This window comes from Sinohyriopsis cumingii, chromosome 17 (assembly GCF_028554795.1).
Source record: "Sinohyriopsis cumingii isolate HCF-2022 chromosome 17, ASM2855479v2, whole genome shotgun sequence".
NCBI classification, from domain to species: Eukaryota; Metazoa; Mollusca; class Bivalvia; order Unionida; family Unionidae; genus Sinohyriopsis; species Sinohyriopsis cumingii.
This window is the reverse complement of record NC_142977.1, coordinates 18,546,843-18,566,175: the sequence shown is the minus strand read 5'-3', so window position 1 is coordinate 18,566,175 and position 19,333 is coordinate 18,546,843. Positions and strand designations below refer to the sequence as shown.

The 19,333-nt window shown below is 34.7% G+C and overlaps 1 protein-coding gene across 1 annotated transcript in view; it reads left to right on the top strand.

The window, feature by feature from the left end:
• Positions 1–947: 947 nt before the first annotated feature.
• Positions 948–19,333, top strand: part of LOC149777848 (uncharacterized) — a 33,486-nt gene continuing 15,100 nt past the window's right edge. Inside the window, exons 1-9 of the mRNA XM_089938917.1 lie at positions 948–1,020; positions 7,820–8,729; positions 10,074–10,144; positions 11,135–11,209; positions 12,230–12,349; positions 13,319–13,444; positions 15,281–15,355; positions 15,827–15,951; positions 19,187–19,282. Coding sequence (XP_089795043.1) covers positions 1,011–1,020; positions 7,820–8,729; positions 10,074–10,144; positions 11,135–11,209; positions 12,230–12,349; positions 13,319–13,444; positions 15,281–15,355; positions 15,827–15,951; positions 19,187–19,282 — 1,608 coding nt within the window. The 5' untranslated portion in view covers positions 948–1,010. The remainder of the gene's footprint in view (positions 1,021–7,819; positions 8,730–10,073; positions 10,145–11,134; positions 11,210–12,229; positions 12,350–13,318; positions 13,445–15,280; positions 15,356–15,826; positions 15,952–19,186; positions 19,283–19,333) is intronic.

The following is a 19,333-nucleotide window of genomic DNA, read 5'->3' as shown; positions in this document are numbered from 1 at the left end:
CAATTTGACTTCTAATGTCCAGCAAATTCTCTTGTGAAATATATGGATGTCGTAGCTAAAGTTGCCTTTCTGGTGGAGGTCACCTCTGAACCTGAAGATAAATACCAGCTTTGGATAGGCGGCAATTTTATCCCTTTCACATGCAGATACTGGAAATAGAACATAGGACCAAAGATGTGAGTGAATTACCACCACCATATACGGACCTCAAATACATATTTCTGTGTAATAAAAATTCCAGAAATCAAACACACAATACAAACAAAAATCCATATTCGGCCCTATCTATATACCTTTATAGTGAAATGAGCGACAAATATATATTGGTCTGACATTTTGTGTTGATTATGTATATTGATATCAACCTTCTGGTTATTAGAACTTGTCAATTTTATTTAATATATGGAGAGCTATTACATATTACTGCCATTAATATTTAGGAAACATTTTATTGGCCAGTCTGAATAATAATAATAATAATACTCAGTATATATATATATATATATATATATATATATATATATATATATAATCTTGATTCAATAAAGTACGTAAATATGTCGTAATAGAAGCCGAGATAATAATCTTCAGTCTATGACTGACAGCTTTGTATGAGAGAGAGAGAGAGAGAGAGAGATCTATCTATCTATCTATCGATTTAATATTACGCTCTTACTGAAAAACAGATATGTTGCCTATTTTTGGCAAAGCTAAAAAGCCATACGTCAATCACAAAAAGAAGCATAAAAATAATCAGCTCATGTACATAGATATAATTGACAGATTGACATTAATATGGTCTTTTGAAAATACATGATAACTGTTTAAAATAAATTGTAAGATTACATCTACACGGTCAGGTTAAAGCCATGCCTTTAAATGTGTATATGATCTTACATTGAACACGTGACTAGTGGATACATTAGTGTTGTTTATAATAACAAGGTTTTTCCGCTGACACACTTTCATTTTATGCATTACAGCCTCAAAGTCACGCCGACAATGCATCCATGATTACAGGTATTTTAATTGTCCGATGAATAAGTTTTGGAATATTTGCGTTGATTATGGTTACACGACGTGTCATATATGTGGTAGATTACAGTTCCTGTTTAAGCGTAGGAGTACAAGCATATGAATATCCAGATGAGTATTGTTATATCTTCAGTTCATAACGCCATTGTATATCTTCCACTAGTACATGTACATTTTGCACATTTGTTAGAAGAGGGTTTATCTTGTGCAGTAAATAATTACGCATTATAATTGTCTCTTGTGAAAATCTTTGCTTCAGTACACATGAATAAGGCAAAGCCAGTTTCGAAAGAGTCTTCCTCTCTGTGTGGGTAAACCTCTAGTCTCAGGGGGCCCCGGGTGGCCGAGTTATCTAAAGCGGTCGTTTTAATCGATCACTTACTTCTATCAGCGTGGGTTTGAGAACCATACTCAGCTACTGTGGATATGTAAGAAAGTTTGCCAGTAGCTTCTCGTGGGTCGGTGGTTCTTCCTGGGGTTTTCCCGGGTTCTTCCTCTCCACCATTAATACTGGCAGCCATGTATAGCCTATCGTGTGCTGAAAAATGGCGTTAAACCCCACAACAACAACAACAACAACTGGAGTTTTAACGGGCTCATTCTCCACCAATTATGCTGGCCGCCATGTGTACAACTATCGTGTGCTGAAAAATGGCTTTAAAGGCCACAACTCTAGTTTTAAAGATTCACACCCACCCCTACCACTAACCAATGTTCTCTGTGCATAATATATTTACTGCATTATATTGGGAAAGAAGTACAGCACTTTTTACCATTAAAAAATCTAGACAGCACCACTTACGTATTAAATTATTGTTTGTTGTCTCCCTTACGAGATTAACTTACATGGGTTAACTTCCTTTTGATTCTGCGTTTATGTGTGTCAGTCATGTGTCGGCATTGTATATATGTGTGTGTGTGTGTGTGTGTGTGTGTGTGTACCTTATATATGATGTACACATAGTACACAGGGCCGGATTAACCCATTAACCCATAACTTAGCAAGGCTAATAGCCGTGGCCGTTCATGTTTTTACCTTCCTTTCGGCCTTTCATTTGAATGTCATGCATCCTTAGGCCCTTGCCATCTATTAGCTGTAGGCCCCTCATAACCTTAATCTGGTCTGATTGTATATTTATGTGATCGAATCACTAGGACAAATTTACTATATGATCATATTTCATTGTGCAGTAATGTCTTTACTTTTCCGTTTATATGTGTTTTATAATTCTGAGTACGTAGTACGTAGTAAACACAAAAAGGCAATTAAAGCACACTTCTGCTTCTTATAAACTCTCATAAAACTTCACCGATAATGGAAGCACGGATATGGGGGGATACGGGTGGCTGGTTAGGGCATCGGTGGGGTTTGGGTCCATTTTAAGGAGTCTGCGGTTCTTTTTTTAGAAGGACCAAAGACGACGCTCTCCTGCTTCGCCATTTCGTCCAGTGCAAATTTGTGACCAGCCTGGATAGAAGCGTTATTTTAATTCACAACGTACAAAGTATGATAGGAAAAGACAAAGGATAAGCATTGGAAAAGGTCCTCATTTATGGACCATTTACTGACTCACGTTTTGCTTAATAAAAATAAGTCTAATAGGACCGGCTGGATAAGAGCAACAACGAACACCAAGAACAACATTAAGATTACAATTCCTGTATGTATGCAATGTTTTATACCTGTTTCAACAAATGTACAGATGAGGGTTCGTAGTGAAAGGCACATTCGTTATTGTGGTCACTCCTTAGCCCCTCCATTTTAAAATGTTGTACATACTTAGGGCCTGTTGTCATGTTGCAGAAAGTTGTTTTCATAATTACGTGTAATAAATAATGTAGGTCGCATTGTTGCCTAATGAAATATTGCTCCATTCGTATTGAGAGTAAAATTAAGAGACAGTTTTCATGATGAGATCGTAACGAATTCTCTCAGAATGATATGCATTTTTTGGACTAGATACTATTGCTGGCCTTTTATGGCATGTTTAGAATTATCGTGATACGAATTATCGTATTTTAATTCTAAGACCTCAAAGAGAAATGAGTTAAATGTCATTTGTGCTTTGTTGAGTTTGTGTCTGAAATGCTCGACATTGGTCATATCCGTGTTTTGAATACTGAATACGGAGAGATCATTTCTGTGTGATTGTATTACAGCGAGCTTCACGACGGAGTCGAAATCATGAAAATGTAACATCACGCAAAGTGCGTGAGCACAATAACGTGTCACCAAAATCGTTAAAAGTAAGCATGCATTCTGTTCCAAAATAGTACATTCATGACAAAGTATCAACGCGGACATTTCCTCCAAACGCACTGTTAGGTTCAGTTTATATTCAACGGAAATTCATTGCGGGAGCAAAGTCAAGGCAGAGAAATGCGATAGTACCATAAGAGCCTTAGCTATAGTTTACATTTTTTAAAATTTTTTTTTTCGGACGAGACAACCATTCAAAAATACCAATTAATCATTCCAAAGGAAGCTTACTATTTGACAATGTGTCCCTGATAAAAGAAAATGAACTATTGTCTTCGACATTGGATTGATAAGATTTCAGCACTCTAACATCACATGATAATTGAAATAATTTTTAGGTACTTGACCGATTCATCTAACTAAACGTACTTGCACTTAGATACAAAATTATGATTCAGTTACTCTGCATAATTAGGGAGGTTTTTCTTAGTGGCTATATAGCTATATACACATAAACGCATACATACACCTAACACATATAAAACTCGCTGCTATTGCAGAGTTTACTGCCTGAAACAAATCAAAGTAACAAAGAACATAAAAAGTCCCGTGTAATATAACGCAGAAGTAGAGAATAAATAACTGTGTCGGATGAAAATTAACATGCTTTGTCCTCCATATCCCAACATAATGCGAACATAATACTATTTAATAAATTGTTGGTATAATAATGTAACCCATTCAAAATTTAACCCATTCAGAATTTCTACATGCATGATATTTTTCGACCTTGAAGTGAAATTACAGTAGATTGTTAAAATATGACAAACAAGCATGTGTTTGTAATAGCTACATTTATATTTTTAAAAAATGGTTTCGTAACAAGATAAGTAAAATGATTCGAACATCATCATGATTTTTTCATTTGATTCCAATATTACATTTTTTCTTGGAGAAAACAAACTTAGTGTGTTTGCACTTGCTCGTCACCATTGCAATATGTTATTTATAAATGTCGGTGATATGTGACAATCCAAGGACACATGGGATATTTGTTCGGCACATTGCATATATAAAAAGCGAAGACCATTTGTGACAATTGTTTTGTATTAAGTAGCGTATTTATCAATCTGATTAAAATCTACTGGTCTAGGTGAAGACCTGACCTCATGGTCTGTTGACCTTTGTTATTATCTAAATCGCTAATTTTATCAGCCGATCAGATGTGTGTGTGTGTGTGTGTGTGTGTGTGTGTGTGTGTGTGAAAGAGATTTAGACTATTAACTTAGCTTTAACAATTTTTCAGTTATATCGCTACAATGTCTGCAGTGTGACAGTTTATAGTGATGTCTAGCACTTGGGCATCATGTCGCATACACGTAGTATGATATCCCTCCCAGTCACATTATCCTGACACCAGGCCGACCAGTCCTAACACTAACCTCTTAAGGCTGAGCGCCAAGCGAGGCAGCTGTTAGTACAAGTTTTATAAGTCTTTGGTATGACTCGACCGGGGATCGAACCTACGAACCCTCGTAATATCCTTATATAAATAATACGAAATATTGACGAGGAACCGATGCCTATAAATGGTGGATAAGGTGGCGCTTTACAGTTTCCTATTTTGCACAGGGTTAGAATTTTAAGGAAAAAGAATTTCCCCGGGTGTACTCATTGGTTATACTGGCTATTAAAAAAGACCTTGTATATCTTAGGTATAATTCAAAGAAGTATTAATTCCATTTAGTTTGGTGTATGATTAATGGGTGTAATATGGATTATAAAGTATACAGCTTTACCTTACTCCAGATGTGCAGCTTAAAAAAAACTGCTAGCTCCACTTGGTTATTTTCACTTCCTAGACTTTGGAGGTAAATTGTAAAAAATGGAGCCGATACCTTTTTTGACATTTTATATATTTGTTAAATCATACATCGCACTTTCAGAAGCTGGTATTGTCTAGTTGTGCAAATTTCATTTCCTATTTTAATAGGTGCTAAAGATATTGTACTTTAGACTAATTCAGGCTGATTTTGTTTTAGCACAAGGGAGCAGTAATTTTAGTTAGCAGTGTGCTTAGATCATGTACAGTTTCCTTAAGTGCAATATCCAAAGAAATGTCAGTCATATTACATCAAAGTAACATAGAGGTATATCAACATTCTCTCCATTGTGCATGTTGTAAATGCAATCAACTTCACCTTACAAACGTCACACTCTCAAAATTACATATTAACTATGAGCGCCCCCTATCTTCCAAAGGTGTAGATGCAACAACTACGAAAATATTTGCTACACATTACTAATGTAGTTGACAAAAATATGCACTGACAGACTGACAGACGGACTGATAGACAGATATATAGATAACGACGATAAATTGATGGATGATTACTGGGTGGTTGGTTATACATCTAGGTATCATTTGAGATATCAAGCAAGGGCTTAATACTAAGGGGGGGGGGGGATCCCCGAGTGGCCGAGTGGTCTAAAGCGCTCACCGTTCCGGATCAATTCCATCTCACCTATGTCTGTGTGGGTTCGAGTCCAAGGCTCGGCTAGCGTGGGTATGTGGGAAAGTCTGCCAGTAGCATCTAGTGGGCGTGGGTTCTTCCCTGGGATTTCCAGGGTTCTTCCTCCACCAGTTATACTGGCTGCCATGTATAGCCTATCTTGTGCTGAAAAATGGCGTTAAACAACAACAACTTAATATATATATATTAATGGATTGTTATTTTGATAATTACTTGCGATCTGAAAAGGATGTTTATATGACGATTTGGATATCAAGCAAATCTATATAAAGAAGTGTTTATTCGTCAGAAACAGTAGCAGAATGTGCCATGTGTTAGCGGAAATAGCATAAATTCCATAGAGAAGGATAGGTAAAACGAAATTAAATGATATGCACCTCACGGCATAACTTTACTCATATCTATCTATCTATCTATCTATCCACCCATCCGTCCATCCATCCATCGATCCATCTATCTATCTATTAATCTACCTATCTATCTATCTATATATCTATCTGTCTGTCTGTAACATCAAATGATTAGATACGTTATCCTTCTATTGTATTCCTAGAGAGAGACGGATATGTAGCAATACTTGTATAAAGTCTATTTTTTAATATATCGTTATTAATTGCCCACAAGAATTATTGTAAATTCTGATTTAAAAAAACTTATAAACATAACATACAGACAATCGTCTACATCATATACACGCTATTCTTATTTCCTACCTCTGGTAGAGCTTATCTGGATGTAAAGAAATATATCATCTAGTAACAAATCTGTATATACCTACCTGTTGTTTACCTCTTATAAATTCATCGTCTAATATACAACTTTTGTGATAGTTGTATCAGGTATATACATACATTAGGCTATACAACCTTTATTTTTTTATCATGAAGAAGAAGATTTGAATGTTATAGTCGTGCACATGGTATACTCTCAACAGATACTGTGCACACTATTAGGTACTAATGTTGTTTACAAACATATTGGACACCTGTGGGAACTAAAATAAAAGGATAGCAATACATTGAAATTTGTTAACTGAATTGCCACCTTAAATTCGTCCATATTGTTGCAACTCTTTGGTCTTAATCAACGTATTAAAATAGAGTGCAAACCAACAAGTCTAGTAAAATTCAAAAATTAATAATTTCCAGTAAATAGAAAGTGACAAACTAAAAGTAACTTAACAGTTTGGTAAATGAAATCCCATTTAGTCCTAAAAGTTCTTTCACATGCCCAAAAGTATTGAGTAAACCCAAATGAGTTACAGTGGTAATCCAACGAAGTTCACGCTCTTTTGATGACGTGCCAATGGTCTTTAAGTATCATGATGATAAAATCCAAAATGTCTTTAAAAGACTTCGCAGTAATCCAATACCGCTACTAAATCCGAAAAAAAAATGAACACTGAATAATACCCCCCGCCAAAAAAAATCCCCAAAACTATATGACTCTAGTAAAACTGACGATAATGCTAATAATTTTAGTAATCATCTCTTTATCAACACCTGAGACGCAATACCAGGTTTGAATTAATCACATTGGTATTTCGAAATCACTCTAACTGTAAATGAGGTCCAATAATTTGCCGCTAACCAATCAGAAATTTGGTCAGCTGGAATTCCTTCCGGGGAATCACATGACCTGTACTGAACTCATTAACATTTTTACTTCAATAAGAATACATATAATTATCTCTGAAACTATGACTGTACTTACCAGAATGTCCTCCTCTAAAAGGTACAATCCTAGAACTATATATACTAGTAGTATCTAATATCTTATTTAGTAAATGACACTTTCGATCTGGAATCATGAAAATTAACACACATAATATAGATATAATAAACAATATGGCGAAATGGTGTTACTATGAAAATTGTCACAGTTACGTAAGTTAATTATTACGACTGATCAATACACATTATATATTTATGAACAAGTTAAACTATATTTTATGTTTTAAGATTAATTTCTGTGGAATAAGTTTACATGTTATATTTTAGTTTTGTACATTTACTTACTGATCGAAACTTTTAAACGGATGTCATTCTAGCGCATCCAAGGACAGAATACAAGTATAAAAGAATGAGAAGAGGAAAGCATTTCCGCTTGGACAACCATAACAATTATGAGGAAGTCACTGTTTTGGTCAACACTCTTAACAGGCTGGCGACTCGTATAGACACTCTTAACCATCGACTGGAAAAAGGAAAAAAATGGTTGTGTGCTCATCCATGCTGTCATGAACACATCAAACGTACCAGTAGTTCTGTAAGCTGCATCAATATCCATGAGTTGGCTGGCGACCGTGAACCTAGTGCAATGAAATCCACAAATCACGGATCGCTTGAGATAAATAAGGGAGCTTTGGATATTCATATGATTGGTGAAAAACTGCATAAGCGACCACCAAAAACCAAATGTGATTCACAAATACTGGAACCTTACCAGTTCTTACTAACCCAACAACCACGTGATTTAAAAGAGCAAAAAAGACACGTATCATTTATTGACACATTGGCAGGACAACCCCAAAATAATGATACAAATCAACCAGCCATGACTATCAAAGTGAACAACGATCCGAAACAGCCGGATATTAGAGGGGTCCAAAATATGAGGGATAGATCAGACGAAGGTAATTCACCTGCTCAGTTTGTTCGTATTTGTTCATCCGGGTTGAAAAGCGTCAAAACGGATCCGAAAGAAGACAACAGAAAAAAGACAATTAAGGAAGATTTTGAAAACGATACTAACTCTGCCCAATTAAATGTTGGTAAAAATAAAGATAAAAACCCAAATCGTGAACCTAATTTAAAGAAATACAAGGACGTCCAGTCCAAAGGACATATAAAACATGCAAACAGACAGAAGAAAGAAGTGACACCATCTTCCAACATCATGATGGCCAATGACAAACCCAGATCAGAGAGAAATGTTGTGACGATGGAAGATAAACATAGGTTATAGTTATAGTTATTACATCTTTTCTTTTCTTTCCTTTCATTATTACTTGTCTCATCTTGGTTTGATTTATTCATCTATCGATTGATCGATTTCTCTATTTAGCTAGGTAGCTGCCTGGAGTATGAAGTGAAGTTTAGAATGGATACTTCAATATGATAAAATAACCCTTTGATATACTTAGACGAAAGTATAATCTAGCAGGCTACACTGGAACTAAGGAATGCGCGCGCGTGTGTGTGTATGTGTGTGTGTGTGCGCGCTCGCAGAGGGATTGGCGAGGAGTGAGGCAATTTGAGCAAGAACTAAATGGATGTGTTTCTGTTCAAGCAACAAAGGAGATGATAAGGTATTAAATATGGCGTAGTTAATAAAGTGATAAACGATAAAAACGACCACTCTTACACTTTCGCTTTGGACTGGGTTAAGTTAGCCAATTTCGTACTTTGAGATAACTACCAAAGATGTTCCTTAAACCTTCCTCAGTTTCTTAAAAGTAAACGCGAGTAAAAGTTTTATACACGAGCCTTTTCAAGCATGAAAATGTACTGAAATAAACATTCGTTTACACATCTATACACCCTTAAAACATCATTTCTTCATGAGCGACAACCATGAATCAGTTAAACATCAAAACTACAATTTCTTTCTTGGGATTCCGTAATCGAAATTTCAAAGGCTCTTCATATAAGCTCAAAGAAACTTCATCATTAATTAATGACTGTAGCCTAAATTGTGATGTAATCTGCAGTAAGCCTAACTAGTAACGTCATCTTCATTAAGCCTGACTAGTAACGTTATCTACATTAAGTCTGAGTAGTAATGTCATCTACATTAAGTCTGACAAGTAACATCACCTGCATTAAGCTTAACTAGTAACGTCATTTACATTAAGCCTAAATAGTAACGTCATCTACATTAAGCCTAACTATTAAGTCATCTACATTAAGCCTAACTAGTAACGTCATCTACATTAAGCCTGACTAGTAACGTTATATACATTAAGCCTGACTAGTAACGTCATCTACATTAAGCCTAACTTTGTAATGCTACTGATTATATCATGTCGCTGATATGGTATACAAAATGTAATTGTGATTCAATGCGCTTGACAATGCTATACTTCATTATATGGTGTTGTTCTTTGCGTAATTGTTTTCTGTGTCTAACAGAGTGGGCTGTTTTACTGATCTTTTAAATCAGATTGGATTATTGCATACATACATACATATATACAGACAACATACATACATACATGCATAGATACATACATACATACATGCATACATACATACGTGAGTTAGTGCGATGAAATATATTACATTTATTGTCTTATATTACAGGAATAAACATATCTGTAGTACCATATCAGCACCTGTTGTCTCCCACACTGCCAAGACACTTACAAGAGCAAGTGAGTTTCAGTTATATCGCTATATTTTTTGCTAGAAAAGAAGAAATGTTGATGAAAATTAAATACAAAGATGCATAAAGATAAATTAAAAATAGTAAGAGTAAATGAGTGTGTGTGTGTGTGTGATTTGCATTTTTAATGCAGCTTTAACATTTTTTCAGTCATATCCGCTACGATGTCTGCAGTGTGGTAGTTTATGGTGACATCAGGCCGACCAGTCCTAACACTAACCTGATGCTGACATTTTTTTTTATAAGTCTTTGGTATGAATCGGTCGGGGATCCAACCTGCGACTTTCAGCATCTTGGCGGACTCTATAAGCACTAGGCGGCCGGAGCGGTAGTGAGAGGAAATACATAATTTATTTGACTCCCAAGTTACTGTCAGCCTAATTCTTATCCTTGTTTGGTCATTTCTGTATGGCGAGAAGAAATTGTACATGTTGGGAAATTGAAAAGCTTTTGAAAAGTCATTAAGGTTCTTTGTGCAATTGACACGATTATCCGATCTTCGACTTTTGTTATAGAACTTTGTTGGTGTGACGGCAGCACATAATCAATATGCAATTTCACCGTTTTGAGACAATTTTTTCAATCATTTTTTTGTCTTTCTTTTATAATTAAACTCGTGTTTAGAGATTCATTTGTTATACAAACATGTAGGTGGTCCAGAGTTTTCTTGGTTTTGAGCTTGGTGATTGTTTTGTGTATGTTAGATGTTCCTTTCTTCACAAATATTGTTAAGTATTTCTTCCGTTATATATTCTCTCTCTCTCTCTCTCTCTCTCTCTCTCTCTCTCTCTCTCTCTCTCTATATATATATATATATATATATATATATATATATATATATATATATATATCTGTGTGTTTATGTGTGGGTGGGTGATGAAAACAGGAAGTGATTGTCACGAGAATAATCTCCTTCCGGAACCATTGAAGCTAATAAATATATAACCGACCATTTTTTAAATTTCTCTTCCTCTTTCAGATGCACCATTGATGGTGCAGACTCATTTGCCACAGGAATACTGGGACTCAGTTTTCGACGAAACCTTCCAGAAAGGTAGCAATATATTTCAGACTAAGTAATTTCACACACCATTAAATGAACTGCGGCTATATATTTAATTCTCTTTCTTTAAATACGCAATTACATGTACAATATATTGAATGACCAAGTATCACTAAGGTTTAGACTAACGCTACTTCAAGCTGTGATGACTGTATCTATCTAGGCCTGACAGACAGCGCCGCTATAACGTTCACACCTTCTATAATTGATTTGATAAAAGTCGATTCATTCATAGTGCAAACATCAATATGCCTAAATGATGATACGCCATCTGACATGTTATTTGATATACTTGTGTAATAGTGTATCGAAACAGATATTTCTACATGGGTAAGAAGTATACGAAAAATGATAATCTCGTTTTAAATTGTAATAAGTAACCGGGCTACTATTAAGTTATCCGATTATATTCTAGATTTACCAAAAGGTAAACGAACCTTGGTGCTTTGGCTGAACTAGGACTATGTCATATGTATGATGATGTCATTCATCAGTTAACAGAATATCAGGCAGGGTTCTCTGAGGCATTGCGTGGTGCTTTCACTGAATAAAAGTCTCTCGCAACTGCAGGAAAATCAAACAGACTCCGCATCAGCACACATCTACAACTGTGCAGATATTGACAACAATGTTCATAATTTTACTTCTGTTTATATTAAATTGGGCATTAGAAAGGACAATCTCCTAAAAAAGTTCACTGAATTGTTGAAAAACAAACCAAGAAGAGACTCCTTTGAAGATGGCATTCAAAAGTCTCATCTTTAGTGCATTCAGAACTCACCTTTAGTACTCTAGCTACCTCATTATATATATATATATATATATATATATATATATATATATATATATATATATATATATATATATATATATATATATTCTCTTTATATCTATCTTATCTCAGTTTTATAGGAATACATTTTATATATATATATATATATATATATATATATATATATATATATATATATATATATATATATATATATATATATATCTGTGTACTTGCAGCTAAGGAAATCTTGAAATCAAGGTCCTTGGGATTCGACACAGTAATATGTCTGGATACATCAGCGTCTGTGGCTGAATACTGGGGAGATATCATTGACTTCCTCCGGAACCTCATCAACGGTAGAGTTATACATAATATAGTTTCAGTACACCTTCTCGATTCATAAGATCTGAAATTATATTTTTATACACATTTCATAAATCCTTAAAATGAGCTGTGGCAGCAAAACTAAAGGTCTACGAGAACGCCATTGTTTTAATATTATGTTATTCGGATTTCTTATGAAGCTGTATTCACAAATATTATTAGGTATCATTATCTTCCGAGTGCTTAACTTAACGTTTCCTTGATATAAATAGGACAATATCACATAAGCGAATATAACAAAACCAATAAATACACAATATTTAATTGTGCACGTGACGTGCTGTCAATACCCTTATTTGAAACATTGTTTCATTGCTATCGTCCCTGAAACGCAGGTCCCGTCGGCAGAGAATGTTTTATGTTCGAAATTTGTTTCATGGAAAGTTTCCTTATACCTTGGGAAAACTTGATCATGTTTGTTGCATCTACATATTTCAAGAACGACAAAGATAATGCTAGTGGTTTTAATAATTATTCAAAATCAATATCCGTTTTGAGAGTCAGAAATGACAGCTTTTATAATGTCCTTTTCCGCGCATAATGGAATCACATAATTCAATGAAAAGATTGTATGAGAGCAAGGCCAATAATTATAGCATAAACGTCTTTGTCACTCAAAATAATTTTTCTTAAACTTTACACTCTATACAAAAATATTGCTTGAAATCACGATGCAACACGATAGTTTGTAATTCGCTAGAGAACCACAGTTCCAAACGCTTATAACACTAGAGTTGAACCTCCAAATGAACGGATACGTTACAAATTAATCTGGAAGATGTCAGTACAAGGCCAGTTTATTTTGAAGAGAAAATAAAGGCCTTACATGTTTTAAAAACTGTCTTGGTGAGAGTAATCCTGGTCGTACTAGCTACCGATGATGATAGCTATGATGAGAAACAAAAAGGCGATAACGGTGGTGATTATTTTTGTTGTTGCAGAAATAGAAATCTCGCAACCGATGGAGGGAGGATTAATAGAACATATTGCTTTGGTGACGTTTGGCCATGAGACACGTGTGCTCGAACACTTTACGACAAACTACAAGGAAGTGCTTGCAAAAATACGTAAGTAGGATCAAAACAATCGTTTCTCATGTTTCTTATCTCTGTATTGTTTTCATTCCCTGTATTTGTCTTTGAGTTTTGATATTGTTTGTGACAAGAGACAGGAAGGTAAGATAAAAACCTCTGAAGTTGTCCTGTAAACGTATTTTGTAGCCTGAATGTTGTATTGGACCCTTTGTTCTTTCAAGGACGTTGATGTTAAGTGCGCCAAAACAATATATACCGATACGTTTTGCAGTCACGTTTTAGTTTTAATTTTTCATTCACGTTTTGATCTCATCGGCCCAACGCGGATTCAAAACGATCGCAAGATACACTACTGTCTCCATACCTTTTAATGGCTGCCTTTAATATTTGGATCCTATAAAGACACTTACTATCCATCGTACCTGAAGTATAACAATAATATTGTGGCAATGCTTACCATTTCTTTTACCTGAAATAAAACTATCACAATGCACCTGATACTTACCATATTGGATACATGAACAAGTATAACAATATCACTGCGTCAATACTTACCATCTCTGTTATGTTATAGGTATTACTGCGCCGATACTTACCATCTCTGGTCAATGAATATATACCACGCCGATACTTACCATCTCTTTTGCATAAGCTATTTGCAGCACTGTGCCAGTACTTACCATATACAGGACGAGAACTATAATTTTGCGCAAACACCTGCCCTGACGTTGGCATTGATAGTGTATTCATACTATGCTAACTTTAACAGTTACCCGCGGAAATTACCTTGAATATAGTAGTTTATCTGACTCAGCATCTTTTTATTAAGGTTAATACAGACATGGCATAGCAAACAGTAAGGGGTAAATAGTTTAGTCGTTCGTGGGTAATCCTAGGAAAAAAAACTATCTTTACAACAAACAGTATGAATTTCCAGTGCAGAGAAGAATGCACAAGCAGACACTTCTGAGGATTAAAATATTAACTTTGGATACTACAAAGATTTTAAACAAATCTTAATCAGATCTAAATCCGTCTTGCTTTGGTATACGTTATAGATATGTAAATTCATTTTGCTATGGTATACTTAATAAATTTTAAAAAATGTCTTGCAATTGTATACGTAATACAGATCTAAATCGTTTTTTATGGTATTCGTAATAAATACATTAAACCGTTTTGCTAGTGTATACTTAATAAAGACATACTGTTTTACTACGATGCACGTATTAAAGATTTAAATACATCTTGATATGGTATACGTAATTAAGACGTAAGTCCGTCTTGCTTTGGTATACGTTAAAAAGAACTTATATCTGTATTGATTTGATATACATAATACAGAATAATCCGTGTTGCTATGTTATACGTACTAAAGACGTAAATCTGTCTTGCTATGGTGTTTGTAATAGACATAAATCCGTCCTGCTATGGTGTTTGTAATAGACATAAATCCGTCCTGCTATGGTGTTTGTAATAGACATAAATCCGTCCTGCTATGGTGTACGTAATAAAGACATGTATACGTCATTCTGTGTTATACGTAACAAAAACGTAAATCTGTCCTACTATAGTATACGTAAGAAATCTGTCCTTCCATGGTATACGTAACAAAGACATAACTCCCTTATGGTATGGTGTTTATAACGAGGACGTAAATCCGTCTGGATTTGGTGTTAGATAATAAAAGGTAATTTTGTCTTGCTATGATACGCGTAATAACGTCGTTAATCCGTCTTGCTATGGTGTTTATCATAAAGATGGAAATCTGTCTTGCTATAATATACGTAATATATACTTTAATTCGTTTTACTATAGTATTCGTAATGATAGTGTCCAAACGAGGTACAAATCTGCTCTTACTTCCAGATCCGATATATCCCGAAGGCTCCACCCCCTTGTTCTGGGCAGTGTATTTGTGTCAAGCAATATTGGCAGGAAGTGGTGAGTTTTTCCCTCTCAATACCATCTGTGGACAGGAGCTAATACAAATTAGTAACGCTTGTTTGGTAATACATCATTACATAAATGACATGCATCTATTGAACATATTTTGAGCTTTATTAATACGGAGTTATTTTATTCTTATGTAATTTGTTTCCAGACCATTCTAGAACAGACATAATATTTATTCGCATAAAATTAATACAATATGATGCGTCTCTTCTGTCAATTTATTTTTTTAAAAAAATGTAAAATAACATAATATCATGATGTATATATTTTACTTTGAAAGCATGAAATCATCATTAACTTATTTCAATATAGCATTCGTATTTAATATATGCATATCAATCAGTGCCCACATACATGGATGAACTATTATTACTTGCTCGTGTGTTTTACGTTTATATTCTTTCATTGCTGGTCCAGTTGTATATATTCATTCTTCATACAACAACCTGTCTGTTGCAGCGTTGGCACCGGAACTGAGAGACTTTAGATTTGCCCCGAGGTTGCTGCTTATCACAGACGGACGACCAACAAACAAATTTATGACCGGAGGACTAGATGAATCTGTGAAATATGACGAAGACAAGGTTATAATTTAGATATTTGCAGTCAGTATGGTTGACGATTTTTAGACCCCCCTCTAAAGTTAATATGAAAGTATCGTGAGCTGCAAATTTAATAACAAAAGGAGATAATAGTTATGAACTAATGGTAAGGTTCCATTAGCTTTGAGCATTATAAAATATTGGCCATAAAATAAGGAGTATTGCGCTACCTCTTGCTAAGATACCAACGTTGTAGGTTTCTACTCATTTTACTTCTTCAGGATCAGTCTAATTATTTCCAAAAAGCCAATGACGTTGATTCAAAATGTTTGTTTGAAATAAAATCCCTTTTTCATCACAATGACTTTTTTTTCTGCAATTTTGTATCGGCGTACTACTCAATGTTGGGCGGTTTTATGTAAACTCTAACAACAATTGTATGCATAAATGTTTCTAGTTTATTTTAATTTATAATTATTTTAAATTCTATTCATATATAAGACTAATGTTGAAGTGAAAATATAATCTTTTACACAAATCCGTATAATCATTTATCTAGCTTTCAAAACGCGCATGCAAAGGTAAGTCTATTATATTGAATTTAATATTTGGAGCACAACGTTACATCGTCGTCACAGGAGGAGAAAATAATTGGAAAATATTAAGATCTTTACTTCTATTGTTTACAAATTGTTTTCATTTCCCTGAATCATAATCAGTTTTAATTTGGAAACGCTTGTCAGGAAAGTGTCATCACAAGAAATAATGTGTGGAATGAGGTCAATGATGAAGTAGATTGTTATCAAGGACCTTACATGGTCATTATAATTTATGAATGATGTCAGTCACTACTTTCGTACGTCAGCCAAAAGATGGTGCGTATCATCTTATAACAATGTCCTTCCGTCCGTCTTTCTGGATATGTTCCCTGATAGTTTCCACCAAGTGCTTCAAGTTTTATAACATCTACTGCGTCAAAACTATGCAAATAGGTATGAAAAATGATTGTCCTGTTGATGTTCAAAAGGTCAATAGCTAGATCTCTGGGGCTGAACTAGAAACAAAACAATTTCGCACAAAAACATTAGATCTACATCATAGACCTACACCATTGACATCATTTCTACATAATAGGCCAGAACAAAAACTAAACTTCGCAGGGACTTAAAGGAGAAAAAGGGTTTTGCATAATAACTTTAGCTGGAGACCACGTGCCGTGGCCAACGGTGTAGGCTCTCGTGCCCGTAAGGTAAGAAACAGACCTAGTTCTTTGGGTCAAAAGGATAAAGGTCATTGTCATTCTGACTCGAAGATAAATGGGTTTTGCCCAGGAACTTCTGACCTAGTCTCAGCCCCTTTACCAAAGTTTCATGGATAGCATGACTTTAGTTTTAGAAATGAACGTGTAAGTTTTAGGGTTAAAAGGTCGAAGGACATGATAATGGTTCGTCTAATAAAGAATGATGGTATTCGCATAGAAGGGATGGTTCAAAACCTAATAGTCAAACGAAATTACAAAATCACTGACATTCGTTAGTCAGAGAAATGTATACAATCAATCATTCCCTACCAGGGGTTACAACAGGGATTATTAAGCCCGGGGTGGACGTATACTGTCCAGTTAATGGTATTCTTGCTTAGAAACATGATGGTCAGTTCCACAACTTGTGGCGCAAACCATAAGGGTATTCCACGTCCGGCATTCCGGAATACGTTTTTGTCTGGTAAGATAGACGATCTTGGTCTGTATTCTATGACCATTTTGAGTACGAGACCAACGTTTATAGTTAAAAATTATTTAGCATGCTGTGACTACCAATAGGGCAATGAATATATAACTTTCAGTATGTGCTTAATAACAATCATTGCGCCAGCAGGTAATATTTAAATGACATATATGTAGTCTGAAAGTGATATTGTTTTCTCCTCCTCACTAAATATTTCCATTACTTTAGCCAATCTTCATTTTTTTCTTCTTCACTCCCGTTTTCTCTCTCTTCTCTCTCTGCTAGATAATGTCCTTTCAGTCATGCATTTCACATTTTGAAGTTTTCTTTATTGCGAAATGAACAATTTATCAAGAGTATTTTTCAGTTTATTTCGCATAAACCTTGTGTATAATAATAGAGATACAATAATTTTAATATGCATTGCGTTTTATGCTGTTCTGATAATCCCATGAAATTCTTCCTCAGTATTCTCGAAACGGTTGCGGGTAGAGGGGTGGGCGGTATGTATGCAACATGGAATCCACCCTATATTTAAGAGTGGTCAAATGTTAGCTTATAGGAGTAAATGAACTCACCTCTGTTCACAGCAGAATGTGGACATAAACATGTCAACAAACTGACTTATCTAACAACAGCATGTTTATGCGTTATAGTAGCTCTAAAAATCTAACGTATTTCATTATGTGATGCAGTTCCGACTCTAAACAAACTTTGTCTATGTCTGCTGCAGAATACTGTTCCAAATCGAAAAATGCAAATATCCGGTCACGAACACATTACTGCAAGTCTGGAATATCTGCACATCTAATTATACCTTCCTACGAATATCCAACAACTGCAATGCATATTAGTGAAACTGACACGCTTTGGCTGTTAAATACTGATCTAACCGAACTCGAATCGAACTATGTGACATCATACTGAACTTGCATAGACGTTCTATTTTGAAATGTTATGTTGTCTGAGTTAAATAGTCTATTTATTTGGAAGGACGGTTGCTTGTTGATTTATAATTGGTAAAAAAAGATTTAATAAATGTTGCTTGTTATAGGACAGCACAAACATTCCACTAAATCCAGTGACTCTTTTCACGCGCAACAAATGAAGGTTGCAATTTCTGTTTCACGCGCAACAAATTGAATTTGCAATTTCTGAGTAAGAATGAACGAAATTATTTCTTCTTCTTTCTCTCCTATTTTTATCAAAATATGTGATAAACAGAATATAAAGTGGACAATGGCTTAATATTGAATTGATGAAACTCGTTGAATAATGTCCAGTTCTGGTTAGTCAAGGCTCGCAAAATCTGGATGTTGTGTAATTCGTTTCATACATTCAGTAGTAAATCATTACCTGCTCTAGATCCTCTAATTCTTTACTTATTTCATATTGTTTATGACGACTTGGCCACACACACACACACACACAAACATTATATATATATATATATATATATATATATATATATATATATATATATATATATATATATATATATATATATATATATATATATATAGTGGTGTATATAATGTGTCTTATTTTAGGAAAAAGCAGACGTTGCCACAAGACTGATTTCAATCAGCATGAGAATTCCACTGCTTCGAGTTTATCCGGTCGCTGTTGGCAATAACTGTGATATGGTGAGATGCATACTATTTAATAAATAATCACTGTTATAATTTGAAGAGTCA